Source organism: Pteropus medius, unplaced genomic scaffold (genome assembly GCF_902729225.1).
Source record: "Pteropus medius unplaced genomic scaffold, Ma_sr-lr_union100, whole genome shotgun sequence".
Classification (NCBI taxonomy): Eukaryota; Metazoa; Chordata; class Mammalia; order Chiroptera; family Pteropodidae; genus Pteropus; species Pteropus medius.
This window is the reverse complement of record NW_024356336.1, coordinates 6598598-6611781: the sequence shown is the minus strand read 5'-3', so window position 1 is coordinate 6611781 and position 13184 is coordinate 6598598. Positions and strand designations below refer to the sequence as shown.

Genomic DNA, 13184 nt, shown 5'->3' with positions numbered 1-13184 from the left:
CACAGAGATAGGCCTGCATACTCTGCAGCCCCCTTCCCCTTCCTCTGCATGGCAAATTCTCTTTCTCTAGCTCTGCCCCTGGCTCTGCCTCACCAGGGCTCATCCTCCTGGGAGAGACTTGGATGGAGATTGTGGGGGATGTTGATGTCTATACCAGCTGGCCCTGATCTCCCAGCAAAGTCCCTCAAGAGCTGCACTCTCCAGCTGGGGCCTAAGGTTTCCACATGCTCACCAAGCTTCAGTTTCGTCATGTGCACTATGGGTAGAAGCACCGCCCCCGGCTTTGGGAACATGTACAGGGTAAGCCCCTTCCTGATGGATATCTCTTGGGGGACATGATGCCTGCTCCTCTGGGGACCATAGTCCTTTCAAGTCCAGAGCATCAGCCCTGCTCCATGTTGCTCTCAAGCCCTGCTCTAGCTGTGTCTCTACCTATCATCTATCAGAGCAGGAGGGGGCGCTGCTGAACAGTCTGCGCTTGGAGTCCCAGGAAGTGGGGAGCTCTGAGGCAGTCTCCTGGGTATGCCAAGAGCCTTTATAAGAACCTTTCTAAGAACCAGGACTTGAGGAGAGCACTGTAGGTGGCACAGGGATAGCCACCCCCTTCCCAGAAGCCTTCCTTTCCTAGGAGCTCCTGGGGAAGTGGGGTGGCTACACAGCCCCAGCCCTGCCCTCACCTCCTTCACCCAGTCCTGGAGGAGGCCCATGGCCTCCTGCTAGCTTCATGAAGGGATATGTGGCCATCACCACTGGAGTGGGAGGATAATGATAAATTCTAGGAGCCTCTCTGAGCCCCCGAACCCTCTTCCTTCACCAGGGAGATACAGATTCTCTTGGCCCCGCCCCCAAGGCCCAGGGCTTTGGCTCTCATAGTCCCCAACCAGGCAGGGCTGGCAGCAGGTGACTGGATGAGAAAGGCAGGGTGAGTGGGGGCGTGGGCCCCGGCAAGTGCCCTCCTCAGCCAATCAGCATCCTGCCCAGCCGGTGGATTGAGTTACAAGCCGGAGATCACCCCATACTCCAGCCTCCTTCCAACTCCTCCTAAAGCTCCATTCATTGGCCCCAACGCGCACCGGGTCTACTGGGTACCATTTCCGCTCAGCTTCTGAGCTGCTGCCTCGTGGGCCACCAGGGGTAGGCAACCTGGGGGCTTTGTCTGACTGGGTTGGGTCAGGGAGGAATGGGGGTTCTGGGAGTGCTGTTGGGGGTGCTGAGCCTCCTGGGAGTGGTTCTGGGGGGTTCTCCTGCCCTCTACTGGGACAGCACCTTTTGCCACTTGGCCAGGCCCATTCCTGGCAGCCCCTTGGGGTCCCTGAGTTTCTTGGGCAAGGACGCCCAGAGACTGGCCCTGTTCCACGCCTACTGGGATGGGCACGGGAAGCTGCAAGCATGTAGCCGGCAGGATGAGCCAGAGCTCACTGCAGCCTTCAGTGCCCTCTGTGCTGATGAGATCACCCGGGGCTCCTTCATCCACATCCCTGGGCCTGAGCTGCAGAGAGCCCTGGCCAACCTTCGGAGTCAGTGGGAGGCCTGCCAAGGGCCTGATGGGAGTCCAGCAGGGGCAAGGAAGAAGCGAGCAGCAGGACAGAGTGGAGTACCTGTCCTGCGGGGAAAGAGAGGCTGGACCATGCCTGGCACGCTGTGGTGTGGAGTCGGGGACTCTGCTGGAAATTCCTCGGAGCTGGGTGAGCCATGTGTGTGTGGGCCGGGGGGCTGAGGTCGTGTCAGTGCAGGCTTTCCAGGTTGTCTGTCCTTGGAGGAGTGACATAGCCACTCTGAACTTCGATACCCTTATATGTAAAATGTGGGTTACTGTAAGTCTCATCATGAGATGCTTAAATTAGGTCATAGATGGGAAAGGTCCTACCTACACCTGGGAGTCCTCGTTAATCACCATCCGAGGGAGGGGCCAGGCCGGGGTAGATCCGGGGTTGGCTGAGCCAAAAAGCTATTACCCAAATTAAGTGGATGCTGAGACCCAAAAGCCTGGGTTTAAATTCCAGTATAGCACTATTCACCTGGACAATGGAAACGACACCTGCCTTGCAGGGTCGCCGTGAGCTTGGGTATGGAAAATGCTGGGCACTTTGAAAATGCTCAGTAAAATGCTCTATTGCTCAGGTGGTGACAAACACGAATGGCTCTTTTGCACTCTCAGCACAGGTGTCTGTGCATATGTGTGTAGGGTTGGGGAGGACTTGGCACCTGAGTCGGAGCAGGTTGGCATCCTGACAAGGCCTCATCATGTCAGAGAAAAAGGTTACACCCTGCCTGTTTGCCATTCCATTCCACACACATTCACGACCTCATGAATATGGGTGTGAGCTTGGGTCCGCCTCCAGAGTTCCTCCCAGCCAGGCCTTTCTCTGGGCAAGGGCTCCTGGGTGGGCTGCATGGTACTTGCAGTAGGGGCCGTGCCTTGGTGCTCTCTTTAAGCTTTGAAACTGTGAGAGTCCCACAGAGGGAGAGTGACTGGCCTCAGGCCTCCCAGAGCATTTGTGTCAGGGCTTGGGTGAAAACCGGGTCTCTGCTCCCGACACCAGGTGGGCATAGCCAGTGTGTGGTGCTCAGGACCCTGCTGAGCTGGTACCCCCTCTGCTCCCTGAAGGAATCTTCCATGGCCCGGATCTCTGCTGCCGAGAACATGACCTCTGCCCACAGAACATCTCGCCTTTCCAGTACAACTATGGCATCCGAAACTACCGATTCCACACCATCTCCCACTGCGACTGTGATGCCAGGTTGGCAGGGCAGGGGGGCTGCAGGTGCAGGGGTGGGGTATAGTTACCCAGTTCCTAGGGGCAGAGACTAAGATTCCAGAGAATCCTAAAAAATCAGACAGCTTGGACCCCACTGTGCAGGTGTGAAAGCTAAGGCCTGAGAGAAGAAGAGACTTTCAGACCCCAAACCACTTAGCTAGTAGTGACTGGGTGGGTTGGGGAGGAGCCAGGTGGCCCTCTATGGTTCACTTCTGGTGCGGCCTCTGGGGCAGGTTCCAGCAATGCCTGCAGAACCAGCAGGACTCCATCTCCGACATCGTTGGCATGGCTTTCTTCAACGTGCTGGAGATCCCCTGCTTTGTGCTGGAGGAGCAGGAGGCGTGTGTGGCGTGGTACTGGTGGGGCGGGTACGTAGCTGCCCCTTTGGAGCCCCTTCTCGGCCAGAGGAGGAGCCCAGGCTCCAAGCCCAGAAAGAGAGGCCAGTCTGTATGTCTCGTCCTCCCTGTCCTCCCCTCAGGGCGGGGACCACGATGCAGAACTCCCCCCGCCCCCCGGTGTCCCACAAAACCCAGTGGGATAAGGGATGGGACTAACAGAGCCTTGGTCTTCATGGACCCAGGGGGCTTCTGGGTGCGAGGGATTATGGGTTACTAATTACCACCAATTGCCACCTCCCAGGTGTAGAATGTATGGCTCCATACCCCTCGCCCGCCTACAGCCTAAGACCCTCTACAATGCCTCCTGGAGCTCTTCAGCCACTACCCTGACTCCTAGCCCCCAGAGCCCAGCCCCCAGCAAGCTGAGACAGAAGCAGCACCCTCGGAAGTGGCTGCCACAGAGGAAAGCGTCCCAGCACCCCAACAAAGCCAACGCCACAGCCCTTCAGGCCCCCGTGGCCTCCCTCAGGTCTGATATGGCCCCCACAGCCCAGTTGGAGGTCACCCATCCAGGCCTCCAGGGGCCACGGGGTGGCCTAAACTACCAGGGTGAGCTCAGAACCTAACCTTGGGGGCTCCTGATATGAGGAAATTTCTCTACCTCTGTACATGTGGGAGGTTTGGGGGGCTTGCATTGCTTCCTTTCCTACTCCAAACTCCTCCTGGGGTCTTTCAACCTTTTCCATCAAATCATGCTGCAGCCAGAAGGATTTTTGTAAACCCCAAACTTGACCATGTCGCTCCCCTCTGAGCCCCCACCATGGCTCCTCTTACCTCAGCTGATGATATCCCAACACCCAGGAACCCTTAGACACTGGCCCCACAGACCCTACTCCCCAGTCAAAACTCCAGTTTCACAAACATTTGGTTCCTCAAAGGCAACTTGCTCTTTCTTACCTCTGGGCCTTTGCACGTTCTGTTCCTTCTGCCTGGAGCAATCCCTCCTCCTCTTCCTCTCAGCCTCAGTTTATCAGCCTGTGTCTCCAGGAAGACTTTCTTGACCAGCTTCAGCACTCTGAGCCTCCACTACTGTAGCACTTACATGTGTGTGTTTGTGTTTGTGTATATTTGTGTGTGTGGGAGAGAGGGGGTTGGGGCAGAGAGAGAGACTCTGTGGGCACAAAGGCATGAGATGGAAGGAGTCTGTGTGTGTGTGTGTGACTGAGCACATGTGCCAGTGTTTCTTCTGGATGGCAGTGAGCATCAGTGGGCCTCCTGGGGGACTGAGCTCTCCTCACTACCACACCCACCCCCAGGTGTCCACCAGGCCTGCCGCAGCTTCCGCCATCTAGACCAGTGTGAGCACCAGATTGAGCCCCAGGAGACCAAGTTCCAGCTACTCAATAGTGCCCCAGAGCCCCTCTTCCATTGCGACTGCACACGCCGGTGAGGCCTGCTTGGACCCTTAGGGGTGGGCTGCCTGATGCCAGACACCTGGCTGTGAGGCCCTGTCCCAGCCTAAGCCTGCCTCTGCCCTCAGACTGGCACGCTTCCTGAGGCTCCATAGCCCACCTGTGGGCAACAACGTGCTTTGGGAGCTGCTGGGCACAACTTGCTTCAAGCTGGTTCCTCCATTGGATTGTGCTGAGCACAAAGGGTAAGTAACAGTAGAGCCAGGAGGATTGGGGGATTTTCCCAAGGCGTTGACTTCCTATACCTGCCTCCACCTTTGTGCATCTGGGCCAAAGGGATGGGTGCAGGGGATGGGAGACCTTTGAGCTATATTGTTATCATCTCCCTACCCGCTGGTGCCCTGGGTTCAGCTCCACATCTGGCCCATGTGGATTGCATCTTGACACTGGCATTTACTTCCTATGTGACCTTACAATTTGAGTCACCTCTCTACACCTGGTTCCTTATCTGTAAAATGGTTGTATATACCAAGGAAATGGCATGTGTGACACACATAGCCCATGGCCTATGGGCATGTAGTAAACTGCTTAACTCACGATCTCATTTCCATTTTGATTCTCAAAGCCGGCTCCTTGTCCCTTGTTACTCTTCCTATTTCACATGTGAGGAAACAAGTCAGACTGGCCCAGGTATCTGCAGGCAGCCGGTCAGTGGCAGAACCCAGGCCTCTGGATGTCAGGACAGGTTTATTTTGCCTCCTTCTAGGTGTAACCACCCTTCCGTGGCCCCAGTCCCTGCTCCTCACTAGGCCTCCATTCCCCAGTCTGCAGAGTAGCATGGGATCATTGGCAGTCCTGACTGCCTGCCCCACTTTTCTTTCCCCACAGCTGTTCCAGGGGCCCTAAGGCCATCAAGGTGTCAGCTAGGCACTTGCGGCGACTTCAGCAGAGGAGACTCCAGCTCTGGGGTACAGGCACAGATGAGGAGCAGGCACGGCCTTCAGAGCACCCAAGGGCCCCCATGTCATTCTATGACTGGTGCCTGCAGCTGACCCAGGCAGCCTGAGAACCCATAGAGCAGCAGAAATTCTGGAAACATTGACTTCAGTTCCAGCTTTCTTGGGCACCAGATGATCTTGCCCCTGGCTTTGCTAGGCCTGGGGGTCTCAGTCTCTTCTTCCTGTGTTAGATTGAAGCATGGCCCAGGCTTTTGCGGACAGCCAGAAGGCTGGATTGGGGAGAGGAGGGCCAAGGCCCAAATGCTAGACTATAGCTCCTACTGTGCTGGGTGATCTTGGGCTGGCATACAAACCCTCTGTGCATGGATGTGGTGTTCAGAAGGCTCATTCTGATGCCCTAGGCTTGTACCTTGCCAGGGAACTTTATTCCAGATGGGAATAGGGAGGGGGTAACTAATTGCAGCGGGCCTAGGAGGTACCAGGAGAAAGTGTATTTTAAGTCCATTCTGCAAAGTGAATACATGTGTCAAGGTCATGCCCAGGGAAGATCGAGTACCTGGGGCAGCAGGTAAAATAGGGAATGAGGGATGCCACAGAAGTGCCTGTGTCTAAACCCAGGATGGGGGGCACTAGAGGGACTTCACAATTCTCTTCCTCCCAGGGGGAATCCCTTCTCTTCTAACAGCTGCTGTGTCTTTCCTGGCCCAGCCTTGGCCTACTCTTCCTGCCCTAAACCTAAATGCACAGCTCCTCTGTGCCCCTGAACAAGGAACATCCCTCCCCAACTCTAAGCCTTTGTTTTCTCCTTACAAAAGAGAAGAGTAAACAGGACCTACCTCATAGGGTCCTTGAAGATTAAGTGAACCAATGCATGGATAGCTCTTAGGACCTACTAAATATTCCCTCCCTCCAGCACACAGCCAAACTGTACTTAGGTCTGATTTTGAGAGGCTCACACAACGCTTTGGAGGCCTCAGTTTGCTTACCTGTGAAATGAAGCTAAGAACTACACCGAACTCAACACCACAATTCAGGGTTGTAGTACAGATTAAAGATGGCGTGTGTAATGTATACAGTTGATGTCTGGTAAATTGTCAGATCTGTTGTTGTCTCTTTTAGTCCTTTACTCTTGACTATCCCACCCCCTAGACTGCTAACAAGTTAAGAAAGAGTCAGGAGTGAGGCTGAAGAATTTAATTCCTAATCGATGACCTCCAGGATTGCCCCTCCCCCTATCCCAGATAGGGGTCTGGAAAGGCCTTTGCTGATTGTCACAGTTGAGGTGCTAGGACGGAGTTTGGGGGACCCCAATTGCCCACCCCTGGCCAAGGCAGGGTGGCAGGTGCAGATAAAGCTGGAGCAGCAGCAGGAGGAAGGCAGGTGGGCTTGCAGAAGATTAAGACAGAGTGAGAGCCACCTGGGCCCACCTACCCACCCGCCTTCAGGGCTCCAGGCCCCCTTCTTCCAGCTTCTGCTGGCCCTGAGGGCTAGGAGACAGGCTGTCAGGGGTTGGGGCTTCCTGATCAGGTCCCCAGGAGCTGCCACCTCCGGGGTCTACGGTCTCCAGGCGCAAGGCAGGCAGCAAGCCCAGGCTTCGAGGCACAGACGGTGGGAAGGCCCAGGGGTCAGGCAGCCCAGAGGGCCCCTCCTCACTACTGCCCCAGCTGCCGCTATCACTGCCCCTGTAAGGGGCGACATGGGGTAGGCGGTGGCTCTGGGGTGAGGGGCTGCGGCTGGTGCCTCGGCGTTCTCGGGAGGAGGGCCGCAGGGCAAGGCCAGGAAAGCGGGCTAGGCCTGGGCTGCGGCTGCGGTGACGCTTGGACTTGCCAGGGCTGGGACTGCGGGACTTTGGTGCGAGCAGCTCCAGAGTGCTGTCATCCTCGTCCTCTGAGCTGGCACCTGAGCTGTCTGTGCTGCTACTGGCCACCTCTGAGGTAGGCAGCGAGATCTGGAGGGAAAGTTGGTCTCTCGAGCGCTCCGTTCCCCAGCTGGCCACTGAGGCCTCTTGGAACCACTCCAACACTCCCGGGCAGACCCAGGGAAGTCAAATTATTTGCAGGAGGTCACAGAGAAGAATATGGAGGCTGTGGCATTTGAACAGGATCTTTTGGCACCCCTGACCTTATAGTCTGGTCTACGCACCTGGAAAGGCTCAGTGACTCCAATGAGGATGCTATGGGTGTGGCTGTAATAGCCCAGGATGAAGTCTCCATGGCCTTTGGGTAGCGACTCCTCACTGAACGTCACCTGGTGGGCCCAGGGGTATAGGCTCAGGTTGGGGTGAGGGAGGCAGCCACAGAACCCCCCAAGCTGAGTCCTGAGCCCCCAAGGGTGATGGGGCCTTTTTCCCCTTCCTCACTACCCCTTGAGTACCTGGTAGATATTCCTGTCCACATCCTCGTGTTTGGCCCAGACATAAGCCACGTAGTCCTTGCAGTGGCGGAAACCCACCTGGGGTGAGAGGAATCAAGGCGGTGACCCCTATGGCCTGATCTCAGCAGCCTCCTGGTGTGGCATCAAACTCTGAGAAGCCTGTGATCCCACCTGGGTACCCGGCTGTTCCTCCAGGCCCTTCTTTCCCCAAATCACTGACCACCCCTGCCCTTCTCACCCGGTACAAGCCGATCCAGTCCCAGGAGCTACGGGTGAACACTGTTTCCATGCGGTATCTCACCACAGCCTGCTCTGGCCGCACCCACTCGTCTGCCACCTCCAGCCGCACCAGCGGCACGTCGTCCCTGAAGGCAAACTGCCCGGGGGAGGGGGCAATATCAGGGGAAACCCTCCAGTATTCCATGCACCTAGGGCCCTTGGGCCTCAGTCAGCACAAATAGGTTGAGATGTGGGCCTTTGAAGCCACTGCAGAGATAGGGAAACTGAGGCAGAACGGGTCTGGGATAAATGCCAGGCTTCTTGCCTCCCAGCCCAGGGCTCTTTCTGCCCACAGCCTTCTTAGATTTTGAGTGAGAACACAGCTTTGAAGCTAGGAGACCATGGATTTGGCCTTGGCTCTGCCCCTGACAGGCTGTTTGATCTTGAATGAGCTTCTCAACCTTTCTGAATGCCAGGGCATTTGTCTGTAAATGTGGATCATCTTAGTTAATTCCTAGGGTTGTGCTGCAGATTCAGTGAGATTCCGTTTGTAAAGCATACCGTCTACTTTCAAGTATATGGTAGATGCTCAGTAAATGATTCGCTTATTATGCTAGCAAGGGAAACATGAGGTACTGGATAATCTAGGGCAAGCTGAACACCCCTAAGTGGGAAGAAGAACCCTGGGTAGAAGGCTGGAGACCTCAGTTCACTTCTAGGCTGTGCTACTAACTTGCTTGTGTGACCTCAGGTAAGCCCCTAGCCAATTCAAGATTCGGTTTCCCCACCTGTATTAAGGGATGACTGTGACCTTGTCATCAGTTCCTGAAGACAAATAGCCAGGAGTACCTTCCTCCCAGGGTCATCCACGTGGGTGGGTTGCTGGGGTGACAGGTGGCCAGGTTATTAGCTCCACCTCTGTCCCTTAGGGAAGGACTCACGTGGTGCCAGCCTCAGGCTTTTGCCTTTTCCCTGTTTACCTGGTTTCAGATTTCCTTCCTCAGATTCTGGGCCAAGCTGCTCTAGAAGAAACCAGCACATCTGCTACCTGCCCCTGGTTCTTAACAGTGAGTCTGGTCAGGGTGGGCTCTTGGAGATACCCTCCAGGGCTTTGCAGGGTCAAAACTCCCACTGAGCCCTATTCTGAATGTGTTGCTTTGAGTAAGAGACTTAAGTTTTCTGAGTCTCAGTTTCTCTCACAGGTAACATGGAGAATATGGACATCTCAGGGCCTACTAAGACATTCAAGGGGATGACATGTAAAAGTGCACCATACAGGGTGTGGTATGTAGAGGTGCTCAACAGATAACTTTTTACAAAGGACAGAGTCCTGGATGAGGAAGGAAGGTCAGGGTAGGGTGCCCAAAAGGAGTAGTTCTCAAGGTGAGGGTTAAACTTCACGCCCAAGACTTTTACCAAAGGTCATGAGAGGCCAGACATAGGCAGATATCCTTTCCCAGCTGAGGATATTGGCCAATGTCCCACTGACTGACCATGTGACAAAGTCACCAAGGAAAATATTCTCTGGCCTACTGGACTACCTCTTATCAGATCAAGAGAAAGGAGAGTCCAGAGTTGTGTTTCACGGCTGAAAAGATGGAATCTACACCGCTCTGCCACTGAGCCTGTGTGAGGCTTGGGGCACATGCCTACTCCCCTAGGGGCCTCAGTTTCCCCATAGAAAAACAGAGTTGGACTAAATAGTCTCTCAGGTCCAGTTATGATGTTCTGACATTCTTGCACCCCTCCCTTTTTTTGGTGACTAGGGACCTCAATCCTAAACACGATGCTAAATTATAACTAGAGTTTAGCTTTGTATTTTTTATATCTCTCTTCTCCCTCTCCATCACTACTTTACTCTTGCAGTGCTTGGCAAATGGTAAGATAGTAAGTAAATAATAAACGAATATGAATGAATGCTGCATGAGGTTTAAGTAAACATTGTGAATTTGCTGGCCTTATTATACATGCAAATTTTACCTTAAGTTGCCCTAAACCTTTCATAGAAGAAGGGAGTTGGAGAATAGTGGAAAAAGACATGGGTTCTGAATTCAGGTCAGCCTGGGTTCAATTCCTAATTCTTCTTTTTACCCTGGGCAAGTGATGCTGTGTCTCTGAGCCTCAGTTTCCTAATCCAAAAATGGAGATCATAACTCACTCCCACTCTGCTCTGACAAATGGGTGCTGCTGAAGGCAGGTGCAAGGGTTGGGCTATGGAATGCTGAGCTGGGCTTGGGGATGTCATTCGGGGAGGATGAGACTAGGACTCACTTGCAGGATGAACTGGGCAGCCACAGGCTTGTGGTCACTGACTGTGTATTCCATGTGGCTGCGGTAGCTGTGCTGGGTCACCTGGAGCCGGTGGCTCTCCTGTCCTGAGGGGCTGCGACCCCCACGTGGAGCCTTGACCTTCCACAAGATACGGTCTGTCCAGGCTGGCTTCCGCTTCTTGGCACTGTAGTGGGCGGATGTAACCAGAGTTTCAGGGGCAGTGGATCAAGGCACAGCCCCCAGCCTTGCCTCCTGACCCTCCTCCCTCTCTCGTCCAGAAGACTTCAGCCCACATCCCCACTTCATCCCAGTGCTGAGCTCACCTGGTATCATATTTGTTAGTACCCACATCAAACTTGAAGGTGGGCGCAAAGTTGAGGGGCCCCTCTTGGAAGCCCTTCAGGATGGGCCAGGTGTTCTTGGCCATGTTGAGCTGTGAGGGTCCACAAGGGCAGAATTGGACAACAGCTTGGGCAGGACGGATAAGGGCAAGGATCATAGCCTAGGGTACAGGTGTGTCCCGAGGCACGCTCTGTGGCTTGGGGGTTTGGGGTGCAGACTGGGATTCCACACCTGGTCCTTCTCCCAGAGCCGATGGAGCTGGTCGTTGTCAATGGCAAATTTGACGAAGTGCAGGTCGTAGCTCTCGATGCGGAAGTTTAGGTCCCCGAACCAGAACACGAGGCTGTTCGAGGGTTGAGATCAGCGGGGTCCATGGGGTGGAAGAGCCCAACCCAGATCCTTCTCCACCCCCATCCAACCAGACAACACTGGCTGCCCCTAGCGATGATGCAGTGGGTCGGTGAGTGGCTGGTGAGTGGCGGCAGAGCCTTCAGCCCGCCAAGGAGCAGCAGTGGGGTGCGGATCTAGAGGAAAGTTAGGTTCAGACCCTCAGTAAGGCCCTGCCCCTCAGCAAAGTACCACCCTGCAGGCTCCGCCCGCCATCAAACTTACCCAGTATTCGTGTTCCTAGATGTAGTTTGGGTGGTGACCCACCTCCATAGACCCCGCCTCTCCCCCAAGGTCCACCCAGGCAGGTACTCAGGTTTCTTCTTGCAAGTCAGTGGACGCTCACCTCTGAGACTCACCCCTCCTTCACTAGCCCCGCCCAAGCTCCATTTGGCCCCTCCCTGGCCCGTACTCATGATCCAGGATGCCTTGTGCCCCGGGCCCCTGGAACTGCTGGAGGCTGAGGATGGTCTGGAAGTTGTCCTTGCGCTGCTCTGCCTTGTCCATGTGCGCTGGCAGGTGGCAGTTCAGAAAGCAGAGCATGTGCCCGAAGGCCGCCAGCCGCACGCTCACTCCTCCCTTGTTGCCCTTGAGAGGCAAGATTGGGGGGGAGGGGGGTTGTGGGCGGGGCCGGGTGAAGCACTGAGAGAGACATACAGAGGAGCGGGGGCCGGCCAGCCCATGGAGAAGACTTGGGGAGGAGGAGTGGGTTCTAGGGAAAGAGGCAGAACACTGGGACCCAGCGAGGACAAAAAGCGGGTGGGGTCTAGAAAACGTAATGGGGTAGTGGGCGGTTGGGGAGAGGCAGGTCTCAGAGTAAGGGGAAGAGCGTGGGGAGGGGACCTTGCTGGTGCAGGGAGTCTGGAGACTAATCTACAATCTCCTTAGGTCCCTGGCCACTCCCATGCTCACCCAATAGCCACCCAGGCCAGTGCGCGTGCAGTCGGTTTGCACGTCCCTCAGGAAGGGCAGGTGGTAGTACTTGGCGAACAGCAGCAGGATGACGCCCTGCATCCGCACAGTACTCACCTATGGTGGGAGACAACTTGACTGAGGGACAGGACATAACCCCAGCTTCCCGGCCCTCACCTTTTCCTGTCCTTCAGATCTGCTCCTCCATCCTCCCATTTCACAGACCCGGCAACAGAGGCCCAGCGAGTCAAGGCAGATCTAAAGCCAGGAATGCAGGGGTTTCTGCCCACCCAGGAGCTGAGGGAGGCGTTACCAGCACGAAGTTGAAGGGCGCCAGCGCATCCATGAAGAGCTCGCTCCATTGGTCTGTGAAGAGCGCGTCCTTGAGCCTCTTGTTGATCATGGAGTTTACTTCCTGCAGCCTGGGAGATGGGATGAGGTGGTTGTGGGGATGGGGGGCACTCTAGGAGTCCCTCCCGTGGGCGAGGGTCCCAGAGGCACAAGAGTTTGGGGAGGGGGTCCACGAGCCCTGCCCCCTCACCCTATGGCGATCATGTCTGCCCTGTCACTGTCATCGCCGCCACTGCCCAGGTGGAGGAGGGACATGACGTCATCAGGGGGCATGGCGGTGCCCACGTTCCACGTGACCACAGTGATCCTGGGGGTGCCAGTATAGGAGGGGTTACTGCTGGGCACCACTCCCTCATCCTCAATCTCCCACCCACAGGTCTCTTTCTGGGGAAATAAACTGAGGCAGGTGTGGGCGTAAGCCCTCAGAAGGATCCACAGTGGGCCTAGTAACCCTCCTACCAGACTCTCCCAGGGAGATCAATTGAGGCAGGGGTGGGCATGTCCCTTAGGAAGGGATGCTGTCTGTCTTCTGAGGGTCGCAGAGTGGGCCCAGCACCCCCAAGGACTTTTCCTTAGGGAGGTAAACTAGAGCAGAGTAGGGCAAGCCACCTGGAAAGATGGCTGGTCTCAGAGCTCAAGCCCCAGCAATCTTGCTTGAGAGAGGGGCCCCTCACCAGAAGCCGGGGTCGCTCTTGCAGGTAGGCTGAGCTGACCAAGAAGATGATGATGACGAGGTGGATGTAGAAAGGGAGGTGGTGACTGGGGCTGGGATTTCTTGGGGCCGAAGGCTGGGGCTTAGGCGCCCACCAGACTCTGCACCCTGGGTGCCAGGCCTGGGGAGGGCTATCTCAGGGGCTGGGG

At 55.7% G+C, this 13184-nt stretch overlaps 2 protein-coding genes across 7 annotated transcripts in view; one reads left to right on the top strand and one right to left on the bottom strand.

Moving 5' to 3' along the window:
• The first annotated feature begins 646 nt into the window (after positions 1 to 646).
• Positions 647 to 6539, top strand: PLA2G3 (phospholipase A2 group III). Of its 2 annotated transcripts, XM_039862022.1 has the most exons (7): positions 648 to 1685; positions 2609 to 2741; positions 2993 to 3127; positions 3399 to 3706; positions 4414 to 4543; positions 4638 to 4754; positions 5398 to 6539. In XM_039862022.1, exons 1-7 carry the CDS (start codon positions 1181 to 1183, stop codon positions 5573 to 5575), a joined length of 1506 nt encoding a protein of 501 aa, XP_039717956.1. In that variant the 5' UTR covers positions 648 to 1180; the 3' UTR covers positions 5576 to 6539. The 2 variants fall into 2 exon arrangements, with proteins under 2 accessions (XP_039717957.1, XP_039717956.1); XM_039862023.1 differs by lacking the exon at positions 2993 to 3127 and having other exon boundaries at positions 647 to 1685.
• A 108-nt stretch (positions 6540 to 6647) lies between these two features.
• The window catches only part of INPP5J (inositol polyphosphate-5-phosphatase J), a 9486-nt gene continuing 2949 nt past the window's right edge, over positions 6648 to 13184 (bottom strand). For 2 of the 5 annotated variants that reach the window (XM_039862019.1, XM_039862017.1), the window contains 11 exons: positions 12514 to 12630; positions 12286 to 12394; positions 11973 to 12089; positions 11473 to 11648; positions 10905 to 11016; positions 10655 to 10764; positions 10332 to 10515; positions 8080 to 8217; positions 7842 to 7919; positions 7611 to 7715; positions 6648 to 7416 (listed from right to left, as the gene is read on the bottom strand). In XM_039862019.1, the coding sequence (XP_039717953.1) occupies positions 6910 to 7416; positions 7611 to 7715; positions 7842 to 7919; positions 8080 to 8217; positions 10332 to 10515; positions 10655 to 10764; positions 10905 to 11016; positions 11473 to 11648; positions 11973 to 12089; positions 12286 to 12394; positions 12514 to 12630 (1753 nt within the window). In that variant the 3' untranslated portion in view covers positions 6648 to 6909. Of the gene's footprint in view, positions 7417 to 7610; positions 7716 to 7841; positions 7920 to 8079; positions 8218 to 10331; positions 10516 to 10654; positions 10765 to 10904; positions 11017 to 11472; positions 11649 to 11972; positions 12090 to 12285; positions 12395 to 12513; positions 12637 to 12997; positions 13179 to 13184 lie in introns of all 5 variants that reach the window. The other 3 variants (XM_039862018.1, XM_039862020.1, XM_039862021.1) reach the window with 3 other exon arrangements.

Bases quoted from the DNA above. Each gene is read 5' to 3' on its own strand.
- PLA2G3 (XM_039862022.1), top strand. From the start codon at position 1,181: ATGGGGGTTCTGGGAGTGCTGTTGGGGGTGCTGAGCCTCCTGGGAGTG. The intron at 3,707-4,413 runs GTGAGCTCAGAA...ACCCACCCCCAG, and splicing joins GGGTGGCCTAAACTACCAGG to GTGTCCACCAGGCCTGCCGC. The intron at 4,544-4,637 runs GTGAGGCCTGCT...CTCTGCCCTCAG, and splicing joins CATTGCGACTGCACACGCCG to ACTGGCACGCTTCCTGAGGC.